This window comes from Rhinolophus sinicus, chromosome 1, assembly GCF_057876585.1.
Source record: "Rhinolophus sinicus isolate RSI-liver-muscle chromosome 1, RSI-T2T, whole genome shotgun sequence".
Taxonomy (NCBI): domain Eukaryota; kingdom Metazoa; phylum Chordata; class Mammalia; order Chiroptera; family Rhinolophidae; genus Rhinolophus; species Rhinolophus sinicus.
In genome coordinates, this window is record NC_142501.1 from 90,867,711 (window position 1) to 90,880,722 (window position 13,012).

Genomic DNA, 13,012 nt, shown 5'->3' on the forward strand with positions numbered 1-13,012 from the left:
AAGGAAGGAAGTAAAAATACAGAAATGCCAAGAAGTTGAGACAGTTGGTGAATTGAGAAATAGAGAGGAAGGTATTGGGAGGGCTGCCTTGGGGGCTTGAGGCAAATAATGAATGTCCAAAATGGCTGCTGTGGAAATGAGGAGCAAACATTTTCTGTGAAGTGTTGTTCTTTACTTCTGAGGGCTTAACTAAGGTTGGAGACCATAAATTTATGGTGATACCATTTCCCATAAATGTAAGCCATTCTCCAGCAGCATACATAGAAGGTGGATAGTAAGAATAATCTTAAGTGCAGGGATTATCAGCACAGTTACAACAGGAAGGCAAAGAAAAAGAGGTGAGATTATTGGCAAGAACAGTCAAATGTATGCACCCCAGCACTAAGCGGGGTAGGAAAGTAAAACCCTGGGGCAGGAGAATATATAAAGGTAGTGTTCCCCAGGCTGCTCTTCTCACAGCCTACAAATACATTCTTCCTCTTGTGCTTCCCATTCTGATTAATGTCAGCTTCTCTAGCTAGCTTCCCTATCTCGGGTCCAGTCAGTTGGAACTTTTAAATATCTTCCATTTCTTTCATCATATTTCCATCATTGCCACCCTTGTTTAGGCCTTTGCCTTCATATGAATTATCACTGTAACCTCCCAGATCTTCAAGCATTGTTCTTAATTCATCCTATGCCATTGTAATGACTTTTTGTTGTTGTTAATTGTCAATCTGATGTTGGGTGGTTGCAAGAGATGGATGGGTTGAGAATGACACTTTGGCATTTGAATGAATGATGACACATTAACCTAGATATAGAATGAAAGAGAGCAACCTAACAGGAGAGGCAACACATATGTAGGGAGAAATGTTATACATGCATTCAAAAACAATTATTGAGCATCTGTTATGTTCCAGGCACTCTTCCAGATGCTGGATATATGACCACAACAAAAACAAATTATCTCCACTCATAGAGCTTATATTCTAGTGGTGAGGGGAGATAAAATAATAAGCACAAGTAAATAAATACATACTATTTTAGGTGGTATAAGGTCTTTTGAAAAGGAGAGAAGGGAGGGTGGTAAAGGAGTATAGGGTAGTCGGAGAAGGGCTCAAGATTGATGATATTTGAACAGAAGCTATGCTATAAACATACAATGACAAATTGGACAAGAATATCAAAGCAGAGGGATTACTTCCGATCAAGGAGATGGTGCTTGTGTTGGCCTTTGTAGGAATTTTATGGGTGATGATTCATGGAAAGGGTCAATCCAAATAAAAGGAAGAGTGTGAGACAATGCTGAAAAATACACGCTATATTCAGGAAATAACCAGTTATTTATGATAATAGAGATAAGTAGAGTCAGACTATAGTAGTGTTTGAATGCCATATTACTATCTGGACTTCATTCTCTAGGTGTGGGGAATCACCAAAAGTCTATGAGCACGAGTGTGACACATCCAGAAGAGTGCTTAAAAAAAATAATCATCTTTTATAGAATGGACTGGAGAAGGAAAAACTCGAAGCAAAAACACTAGTTAGAAACCTATTGTAGTAGTTCAACTGAAAGGTAATGAGACCTGGAGTGGAAATAAACAGGAAGATATATATTTGAGAACCAGTATGAACATAAGATCACTATGATTTGGGTTTTTAAAATGTAAGGGCCAAAAGAGAGATAAAAATACTGAGCCAAAGTGTCTGGGAAGATCTTGATATAACTAATAGAGAAAATCACAACAGGGAAAAAGGCAGATTTCAGAGAAGATGGCAAGTTTCTTCGGGGCATCCTTAGGTTTTACACCAGTGAGTTCCAGCTTTTCCATAGCAGTAGCTGCATCTCTGAGACTAAGGTTCCTTTCCCCTTACTCCTGTGACACCTTGCTTTTCTGGAAAGATGAGACTACAACTGAGTTTTAAACTAGCTTATATTATTGTAGCCAATTTCTCACACCTCTCAGGAAAAGAAAGTAGGGTCTGCTATCTGACAAAAACAGTAGCATTTAGACACATAACTCCCTGACTGTACAAGTTGAACCAAAGTTCCTATGTTGGCTTAGGACACCAGATCATGAAGGAGAAACTGTCTTAGAATCTTCACCTTCTTGGTGAAGATTCTTATAAGCTTGTACGTTATAAGACATAATAATCCTGTGATCCTTTCCATAACGATGCATAGCGTTTCTGCATCATTTTTCATGAAAACAAACTAGTTGAACAAGCATAAACTGGGGGGTGCCCAGAACGAGTTCATTCTGATCCCAAACATCATACATATTACCACCAGTCCTGGGATGAGCTGGGTTGAAGCCGACTTTCATCCTCAGCCCGGACAGTTGTGTGCAGAAGTGAAACTACATTTCCCGACGATCTCTGCACTGTAAGAAGCGCGCGAGGGAGGGCGGGAATGGAGGGGGCGTGCCTCTTGTAATTAGCCTTTTTATTGGTGCGCAGTCCAAAGGGCCGTGTAAACCTTTGGGTGATTGGACGGATTCGTGCACGGCCGGTGGCGCTGCGGCGCTCCCTGATTTAACGTTTGTTTTTCGGTTGGATTCTCTGCCTCGGTGGCTTTAGTGTGGCGTGAGTATAAAGTTTCGGGTTTCGGGTGAGAGGGATAGGCAAGGGGACTTGGGAAGGAAAAACCTGGTGAGGGAGGAGTAACTGTGGAAGCAGTACGGAAGAGAGGGATGTGAGCCTGAAAATATGGGGGTCGTTAGCAGCAGGGCTGAGGCCGGAAGAGAAAAGTTAGAATCTGCAAAGGGAAAGATTTAGGGGGTGCTGGAGGATTGGGGAGCTATAGAGATGAGGGAGTCAAGAATGGGATGAAATGGGAAAAGTACAGAATTTGGACGTCCTGGAGCTGGGTTCTGGTAGTTCCTCCCCCCACGCTAGTCTAAGCCTCTATTTACTCATTTGTAAAATTAAGGGATAATAAAAATACTTCACAGCGTTGTGGGCGTAGATAAAATAATAAATGTCTGAGTGCTAAATAAAGGTTAGCTGTAAGAAGACAAGCTATAAAAAAATACGACGGTGTGGTAAAAAAATATGGTTAATGTTTAAATAAAAAAATTTATTACAGTAAAAGACACATTGCCACAAATCCCCCTCAATATACTTCTCGCTTCAAACACACTTATCCCATCGTTTTTGCCACTTTCTGAAGCAGTTCTGGAAGTCCTCTTCCGTGAGTGTCTTTAGTTGTTCTGTTGTGGCTGCCTCGATGTCCTGAATCATTTTGACTTTGGGGAAGAGCCAGAAGTCTCACGGTGCCAGATCTGGTGAATAAGGGGGATGAGGACACTCCGTAACATTTTTATTTGACAAATTGTATCAGAAGCCATTTGTGACACGGTTGTGATCATAAAATACGGTGAATGCTGCAGCCGAGAGCCATCCAACGGAAAGGCAGGGATCTTCAATACCAGAAGCAGCGCATAGAACCTCAGTAACAGTGTGTGACAAGTTTCAACTTGTTTGGTGCAGTCAGTTGGGTGTGAGCTACGGTTGGGAGAAGGGGTGTTTTAAAGTGTGCTGTAAATCATCCTCCATCATGACAACGCTCTGTGTGGCACATCACTTCTGGTACGACAGTTTGTCAAATAAAAACGTTATGGTGTTTCCTCACCCACCTTATTTATTGTGCCACTTCCGGCTCTTTCCCAAAGTCAGAATGATTCAGGATATCGAGGCAGCCACAACAGCCCAACTAATGACACTCACGAAAGAGGACTTCCAGAACTGCTTCAGAAAGTGGCAAGAACAATGGGATAAGTGTGTTCGAAACGAGAGGGAGTATGTTGAGGGGGATTAATGGCAATGGGTCTTTTACCGTAATAAACTTTTTTTATTTAAACATTCACCAGATTGTTTGATCACACCTCGTATATCTAAACAAGGATATTGCAGAGATAGAGGAATGGAAGCTAGCTGAAACCTGTTAATTTATAAGCAAGGCCATTGTTCTTTTGCGAGATACAATAATGAATAAGGCACAGTTTCTATCTGCAAGGAATATGCACTATCTTGGGAGAAATGACAGCAATAGAGAACTTTAATGTGTTAACTTGTAGAAGATTACAATGCAGTTCTTTTACAGTTAGATCATTTGGAAAGATCATTTTGGATGGAGAGACTCAGGCAAGAGATGAAGGAGGTAGTGTTTGAGTTTTTGTGTGCAGACAGAATTTTATTAAATGAAATTAATGAGTGGAGGGAGCTATGTTCCATCTGGAGGAACAAAGTGTGGATGCAAGAAAAGTTATCTGGAAACTGAGGTTAGGGGAGTAGAGGGGAAATGAGGTAGGAGGGATAGGTTTGGTCCTTAGAAGTAGTGACCTCTAAGCAGAGTTTGACTTAATGTATTAGGCCATGAGGAGCTGCTTATGAAATTTATGATTTTTGAGAAGATGGTCCAGGGGAGACCAGGGGTGGGTAGAACAATTAAGCCATTGTGGTAGAGTGGGTAAGAAGATATGGAAATTCTCAGTTAGAATGGTTATTGTTGAGATAGAATTTAGATGATTTTCACATGGTTGGATAAAAGGGTCAACAGAAAGAAATAATTTAAATTTTCAAATCCAAGTTGCTTGGAAGATGCTACTACTAAAATAGGAAAGTCAGAGAAGCATGTTTGGATGAAAACGATGATGTGTTAGGTTTGGGAAATGTTAGCTTTGAGGTGCTAAAGAATGTGACTTGATTTTTTTTTTTTTTCTGAAACATTTCAAGCTCCAATGGGACATATATGTGAAAATGCCCATTACATAATTGGAAATTCAAATCAGGACATTGAAAGAGGTCATTTGTTCATTCAACAAGTAGTTGTTACTCTATCCCAGGTAGTCATGTTTTGATGATGGAGGTAATCATAAAAGCAGTGGCAATAATGTTTCCGAAAAATGGATAGAGGAAGTAGTCAAGAAAATTGAAGACAAAACCTTTTGAACCAAGAGAGGAATATTTTCAGTAAAAATAATAATATGCATTTATTGAGTGCTTGTATGTATCATACGCTATGCTCAGCCCTTTTATTCATTGTTTGTTGACGTAAGAAATTCCAAACCTGTAGAGAATTTTTAATCAGTTTATTTGAGCCAAACTGAGGACAATTGCCGGGAAGCAAAATCTCTATGGATTAAGAAAATGCTCTGGTGCTTGCTTCGGCAGCACATATACTAACACTGGAACGACACAGAGGAGATTAGCGTGGCCTGTGCAAGGATGACACGCAGATTTCTGAAGCGTTCCACATTTTGTGCAGCGCCCCAGCCTCCTCACACCCTTTGCTGATTACCTCCCAAGAAACAATGAGTCAAAGCACAGCATAAGGCTCTCAGTAGCAAAACTGTGACTTTTCTCTATAAAAATATTTGTGTAAGGCAATCTGAAATGAAAACAAAGCTGAGTTACACCTGGATATTTATGTGCAAATATGTTGACTTGCATTTCTTTCATAAACCTTAAAAAAAAAAAAAAAGTTATGCAGTCAATTGTGGTGGTGATTGGACCTATCTGTGATATACGAAAATCTGTGAATCTGTGTATACTTTAAATGAGTGAATTTTATGGATTGTGAATTACATCTCAATAAAACTTTCTAAAAATGTCACCCATAATCTTAACCATACCAACCCAGCTACCATTTTTATTTTCTAGATTATTTTTCACAAGAGGCAAATTGGCTGAATTTGGAGGTTTTGTAGAAGGAGGTAAATTTGAAGGAGGCAAGTAGAATAAGAAGAGATGGCATATTTAAAAGGTCGGCTGGTAAGAGAAAGCAAATGGAGTGACAGAATCAGAAACAGGTTTTCTAACGAGATCGGATAGATTGACCAGTAGAAGAAAAAGATGTTGAACAGAATCAAATTCATATTGAGGATTTACATTTGTTTTTATTTAAAAAAATTTGTTGAGCACCTACTATGAAGCAGGCACTATTTTAGTTACTGGGCATACAGCAGTGAACACAAGACATAAAAAATGCCTGCCCTTGGTGAGTTTCCACATTCCCGTGAGGAGAGTCACAAAATAAACACAACATGTCAGATGGTGATAAGAAGGTGGTAAGGCAATGCCAGAGCAGCAGGGAGAACTTCATCAAAGTGACATTGGAATTCTGGAGGAGAGGGTTTATCTTCCTGAAAATCTCTGATAATATTATTCAAAGTAGAGGCACTCAAGATCTATCTAATCAGTTGGAATGGAGATTGTGAATGAAACTGAAAGCTTATAAGTAATTTTTTTCTTTATCTAAAATGAAATAATAGTACACTAAATAAAGATAAAATCAATCACTTTGTATTTATCTTAAATTTAGCGTAATGGGTCCTCTACCTAAATTTCCACTTACTATCTCTTCTAGAAACTTGCTGCATCTCCCTTTCTTGTAATTTCACCGAAAGAATTATAATAATTTGTTTTGCACTGTTGCAGATAATCCTTACACTAAGGAGGCTTTCTTTTTGTTTGTGTTATCCATCCAAATATTAAATACCATTCTGATTTTATTTGAAAATAATGAGAAAGAATACCTTATGAAAATTCAAAAGTTGTAGACCTTGAGGACTTGGAACTGCATTTTAAAACATCCCTTTCTCATAGCAGGCTCATGCGATGTTGGAGAGGGAACCTGTCAGTGTAGTCTCTACTGTTCGTTCTGTTCCTGACCTCTCATTCTGAATTTTTGTGTCTTTGACAGGTATGGAAAAGACAGCATGAACTTTACGCCAACACATACCCCTGTCTGCAGAAAGTAAGACATTTGCTTATTTTTTGAGTTAAAATAAAGAATCAAGACTTCTGTAGCCTTAGTAACAAGTTAGCTTAGGAACTAGAAGAGTTTTGGCAGCAGACTTCCAAACTCTGGGTTTGAACTATGTTAGACTCTGTTTTCTATCCTTATTATGTGAAATTTAGATAGAAAACGAGGACGTACTAAATGTTAATACCAAAGTCCAGGCAGTGTGAGCAGGCCTAGTACAGTGCCAGTGCATCCTGGTTTGCAGAGCAAACAACCAGCATACACGGGGGGACTTGTAATTCGGGTTCTGCCTTCACCTTGCTGCGTGACACATCTTCCTCATCCTCACTGCCACAGCTCTCATCTGTACAATCTCAGAAATACCTCTAAGTTCACCTACTAATCTATTTCCCAGGGTTGTTGTCAGGTAACCCCCTTTGAAAACATGAAACATCACGTGAAATAGTGTTTCTGTCATGAGTTTTTAAATTTTTTTTTTTTTTTTTAAGATTTTTTATTGGGGGAAAGGGAACAGGACTTTATTGGGGAACAGTGCGTACTTCCAGGACTTTTTTCCCAAATCAAGTTGTTGTCCTTTCAATCTTAGTTGTGGAGGGCGCTGCTCAGCTCCAGGTCCAGTTGCCGTTGCTAGTTGCAGGGGGCACAGCCCACCATCCCTTGAGGCAGTCAAACCGGCAATCTTGTGGTTGAGAGGACGCGCTCCCACCAACAGAGCCATCTGGGAGCTCAGCTGCAGCTCAGCTCAAGGTGCTGTGTTCAATCTTAGTTGCAGGGGGCAGAGCCCAGAATCCCTTGCGGGACTCGAGGAGTTGAACTGGCAACCTTGTGGTTGAGAGCCAACTAGCCCATGTGGGAATTGAACCCGCAGCCTTCGGAGTTAGGAGCATGGAGCTCTAACTGCCTGAGCCACCGGGCCGGCCCTGTCATGAGCCGATTGAGAAATGATTGAGAAAATAGTGGTTTTTTTCCTTCATGCTAACTGAAAGTACATTTTAGTATCTGTTCCACACAGGCTCACCTATTAAAATGCTGACCATAACCCTCATTAACTACAATTCTGGGCTTCTGGTCTAAACGTTCTTCACTCTGCTTTCTATTTTGTTGTGTTGTAAATTGCAGGCAGTTAGCCAACATGGATTAGTTTTCACATGAGGGTTTCTTCTATACCATTTATTTTCTAACTTTCGTTATTTTAGCTTAAGTCTCTTGTTTGCTAAAAGCAAACAAAGAACAAAACTTCTTGTCCAGCTTTTGATTGGCCTTAGTTGTTGTCTAGTCTTTATCTGTGTCATTCAAACGTCTCTAGTGCTAGACATTACGACCTGATGTGGTTGTGTGGTAAAATGCAAGTATTTTTAGGTATAGGTATACAAGTGGCAATATTAAGGAAGGGAATGACAAATATGAGTGTCACAATTAGAAAATAAGCCTAGTTACAGGCTTATTTTCTAATTGTGACTCTCATATTTGTCATTCCCTTCCTTAATATTGCCACTTGTATACCTATACCTAAAAATACTTGCATTTTGCAAGTTCCAGTGTTAAATAAATGGTAATATCTTTTATATATGCATCTACATACATTTTTTCATTTAGTATTGTTTGGATGATTCATTCATATGTATACATGTATATCTATTTCACAGTTTCTGATAACTTTGAATAATATTCCATTGAATGAACATACCATAGTTTATTATCCTATTGGATGGACATTTGGAAGGCTTACTGTTTTTGTTATTACAAATAATGTTACTATCAACATTTTCTTATGTGTCATCTTGTACATAGGTGCATGAGTTTCTTTAGGACGAGGAATTGCAGTTTTAGTAGCTTCTGCCAGTTTACTCTGTAGTTTCACCAAGTTACACTTCATCAGCAATGTACAAGTGTTCCTGTTGCTGTATGTCTTGTGGTATTAAATTTTCTGTTACATCTTTCGACTTTATATTCTGTTTTTTTAAATGATGTTTTTATACTCTACATGTATTTTTTGCATTCAACTTTAAACCTCTAATACTTGGAAAGCAATTCATAAGATTATTCACTAACCTGTAGCATCAAATTTTTAAGGTTTATGAGCACCTTAATTATAAGCACCTTAAGAACATAAACCCCCTTTTTATGTAAGAACTTATAATGTCTCATTAATGTTTAGACAGTTTAATGAATACGCGTCCTTTCTAATTTCACTTAGGCCGACGACTGTCTCCAAACATGGTGCTGCCTTCAGTGGTTCCACCAGGTGGAAGGGAGTGTCTTTCTCAGATTCAGTGGAGTCAACTCCCTTGCCTTCCATCGAAGATCGTCTGGCCATCCTCTGCCCTTCTCAGGAGCTTCTGGAATATTATCAGAAGAAGATGACTGAGTGTGAGGCAGAAAATGAGGACCTACTGAAGAAACTGGAGCTGTACAGAGAAGCTTGTGAAGGACAGGTACAAAAGATGCTACATGCCCTCTTAGGACTCTAGTTACATTTATTCATTACCAGAGAAGATCTTAGAAGTACTGGTTTGTATCATAAGTAGATGTTTTATTAAGAAAACTTTATTTTTTATTCCTTTCTATCCCAGCATAGCTACCTACCCTTTGGGGCCCTGATTGGATCATAATCCCCGGCAAACTGCTCCACCTCTAAAATCTTTTTTTCCCCCTACAAACAGGGAAACTTTTTTTTTTTTTTTTTACTTTTTTTTATTAGGGAACAGTGTGTTTCTCTAGGGCCCGTCAGCTCCAAGTCGTTGTCCTTCAGTCTAGTTGTGGAGTGCGCAGCTCACTGGCCCATGTGGGAATTGAACTGGCAACCCTGTTCAGAGCTCGCGCTCTAACCAACCAAGCCACCCAGCCACCCCTAAAATCTTAACTCTTGCATCTCGGTCTCTGTCACTTCCGGTTCTTTCACCCCTCGCACCTGACTTCGTTTCGCTTCATTATCACCTCCAGGCTCCTTGACTTGGCAGCCTTGTAAGTGTTGCGTGTCAGCTTCTGACGTTAGGTCCTTCCCCGCTCACCTGAACCCCGTTGTGTTTCACTTCAGCAATAACTACGCCTTATTCTCGTGCTCCACTTCATAGTGAAACCCTCGCTGGAACTGCACCTACGTCTCTGCAGCCGGGCTTCCCAACCTTGGCACTATTGACATTTTAGGCTTGATAATTCTTAGTTGTGGGGATTGTGCTCTGAATTGTAGGATGTTTAGCAGCCTCCTTGGCCTCTACTTATTAGATACCAGTGACACACACACACACACACACACACACACACACACACACCTCCAGTTGTGACCATCAGATGTGCCTGCAGACGATACCAGATTTCTCCTGGCGTATAGGCAGAATGGTTCCTAGTTGAGAACCACTGTCCTAGAAAGGTCACAAACCATTAAAGAATAAAACATGGTAAAGAAATTCACCTGTGTCCTCAATCACTCCACAGCCATTTCCTTAGCGGTCCAGTTGGTTCCTTCTCGCTCTGCATGTGCGCCAGACCTTACCTGCTGTCCTCCAGCCCTTTAGCCCTCTCAGCAGGCAGCAGTCTTGCTTCCTAGGTCACAGAGGAGGTACCAGCCATCATGCATGAACTCCTTCCTGCCCATCCCCACAGTTACCTACATCTTCCCCATCTCTCTTTTTCTTACAGCTTAGGGATAGCTCTGCCTCTTCAAGCTGAGTTGGTCCTCCACTGTCCCTGGCCCCATCCCTTTTTCCTCCTAAAAAACCCTTCATCATCTCTCTTCTCTGTGTGTTCTATTTTTAAACTCTTGCCTAGATTGGCCTTTTCTCCTCAGTACTGTGTATAAACATACTCAAGTCTTTCCTGACTTTTTAACAAAAAACTACATGAGTTGTGCTTCCCTCTCCACCTACTCTCTGCTGTAGATGGCTCTTTCTTCTCTCAGCCCCATTTCTGGAATCGTGTGACTTTATCACCCACTCATGACGCTCTGACTGCAGTTTGGTCTCATCCTCACTGTTCCACTAAACTGCTTCTCCTGTGGTCTCCAGTGCCCATTTGCCAGAATGATCTCTTTGTGACCTCTCCAGTGTTTGTCACTGTTGACCTCTGCTTTCTGAAAACTCTTCCTTTCTTGATTTCTATGTCATTTTTCTTTCTGTTTTTATCTCACCTCTCTGAACAGTTCTTCTCAGTTAGCATTGACAGTTCCCCTTTGTCAGTCTTAAACGTCACAGTTCTTCCAGATTCCACCATAAATGATCTCATTTTTAACCATACGACTCCATATGGGGTGCTGATGTCCAAAATAACTAACACGGACTCACTTTTCTCCTGAGCTCCATGACAATATGTACATATGTGAACTAATCTCGCTTTTTCCACTCTGCCCACACATACACAGAGACCACTACCATTTTCCCTCTCTCCATCCCTTATTTCTTAACTTTCTCTTATTCTGTGTCTTGGTTAGTGGTATCATTGCTTATAATTCCGCTCAGCCCCTACATTCAATCATGTAAATACTGTTGATTCTGCTTCCTAAATATCCCTTAATCCATTCCAACATGCTCATCATATTGCCTCACCCTACTTCAGACTGTATCTCACCTGAGACACTGAAATGTCCTCCTTACTCAGTATCCCAGCTTCTAGTCTCACACCTCTCCAGTCTGCCTCTCATTTTTCAGTCCAGTAACACGGAAAAACTCGTAGTTGTCCAAACATTTAAGACTCTGTTGGTTCTGTATTCCTGTTCTCTTTCCTGAGAGTGCCCACCCTCTGCTTGTCTACATTTTTCAAGTTTTAACTTTTTGGTAGGTTGATTTCTGACTTCCCAAAAAGGCAGAGCTACCTACCCTTTGGGGCCCTGATTGGATCAGAGGTTTTACTGCTGCTGTACTTTCCCCTCTCTGCCATTTTACCATGTGTATTCCTCCATTAAGTAACTTTCATTGTTTGCATGTCTGTCTCCCCATAAAATACTTTGTATCTTTATTTTCAAAAATTTCATAATGCTTATTACATAGAAAGCATTTTTTTTAAGTGTGACCAGAACAGGTGAATCATATGGTATTCTGGGTTCTGTCGTCTAAAAAGAAGATGAGAGAGCTTTGTCATTATACGCATACGTCACACTTACCCTGTGGCTTTTAAACTTGCGTCTAAACACAACTTGTTGTTATTTGAATTCTGTGTTAGTGACACCATTCACTTTGTACTATTTCTACACAAACTGACTCTTCCATATCCAGTAAGACGTTACTTCTGTGAAGCCCATTATCTTTTCAACTACTTTTTTTTCTTTCAGCACAAACTAGAATGGGATTTGCAGCAGAGGGAGGAGGAGATTGCTGAACTGCAGAAAGCTCTGAGTGATATGCAGGTCTGTCTCTTCCAGGAACGGGAACATGTTTTGCGCCTCTACTCAGAAAATGACCGGCTGAGAATCAGGTACCAAGTGGGAGAAGGGAAATGTTGGAGTTATAGTTCTAAGTTACACGCGACAAGATCAAGTTCTCGGTGGTAACTCTCAGGTTGTGTTCCCCAGGAAACGGACTGAGATGGACATTTGCCTGCAGGATGGTTAGTAAGGAGGCTCGCAGGAATAGCATCTGTGCGCAGAGTTGGGCAAAGGGAAAATTTGAATGGTGACACGTGATAGCAGGCTTTAGCCAACCCCATGGGGAGCTCTGAGGCAAAACAGCCTTTCAGAGGCCACGGAGTCAGACTTTGTACCACCACAGAGATCTGTCATGGGATGTAGGCTGCCACCAGGGAGGCGCTGTAAACTTGGGAGAGGCAGCCCCCGTCAGCCAAAGCCAAGTCCTGAGGAGCACTCAGCAGCTTGGGGGCTTCTTGGTCCTGATGGTGGCATCTGAGCGGTGCTGCACAGCCTCCAGCACAGTGCACTTCTTTTTAGTTCTGATAAAATACACTTAACATAAAATTGACCATTTTAGTCATTTGTTTGTTTGTTTTAAAAATTGCAAAAACCGCAATTACTTTTTTGGAGGGGGTTATATTGGGGAACAGTGTGTTTCTCTAGGGCCCATCAGCTCCAAGTCAGTGTCCTTCAATCTAGTTATGGAGGGCGCAGCTCAGCTCCAAATCCAATCACCGTTTTCAATCTTTGGTTGCTGGGGGCGCAGCCCACCATCCCATGGGGAATTGAAACAGCAACCTTGTGGTTGAGAGATTGCTCTCTAACCAACTGAGCCATCTGTCTGCCCCTCCGGAAGCTCAGCATCAGCTCGTTTTCTTCAATCTAGTTGTGGAGGGTGCAGCTCACTGGCCATGTGGGAATTG

General features: G+C 41.0%; 1 protein-coding gene and 1 non-coding gene across 4 annotated transcripts in view; both read left to right on the top strand.

The window, feature by feature from the left end:
- The first annotated feature begins 2,473 nt into the window (after nucleotides 1-2,473).
- CCDC77 (coiled-coil domain containing 77) overlaps nucleotides 2,474-13,012 on the top strand; it is a 29,523-nt gene continuing 18,984 nt past the window's right edge. Inside the window, exons 1-4 of one of the 3 annotated variants that reach the window (XM_019711335.3) lie at nucleotides 2,474-2,568; nucleotides 6,689-6,742; nucleotides 8,949-9,186; nucleotides 12,015-12,157. In XM_019711335.3, the coding sequence (XP_019566894.2) occupies nucleotides 6,705-6,742; nucleotides 8,949-9,186; nucleotides 12,015-12,157 (419 nt within the window). In that variant the 5' untranslated portion in view covers nucleotides 2,474-2,568; nucleotides 6,689-6,704. Of the gene's footprint in view, nucleotides 2,569-6,688; nucleotides 6,743-7,947; nucleotides 7,970-8,948; nucleotides 9,187-12,014; nucleotides 12,158-13,012 lie in introns of those variants that run through there. The other 2 variants (XM_019711336.3, XM_088801551.1) reach the window with 2 other exon arrangements.
- Nucleotides 5,142-5,246, top strand: LOC141570241 (U6 spliceosomal RNA). The gene has a single exon (XR_012494251.1). It is a non-coding gene; the product is annotated as a U6 spliceosomal RNA (small nuclear RNA).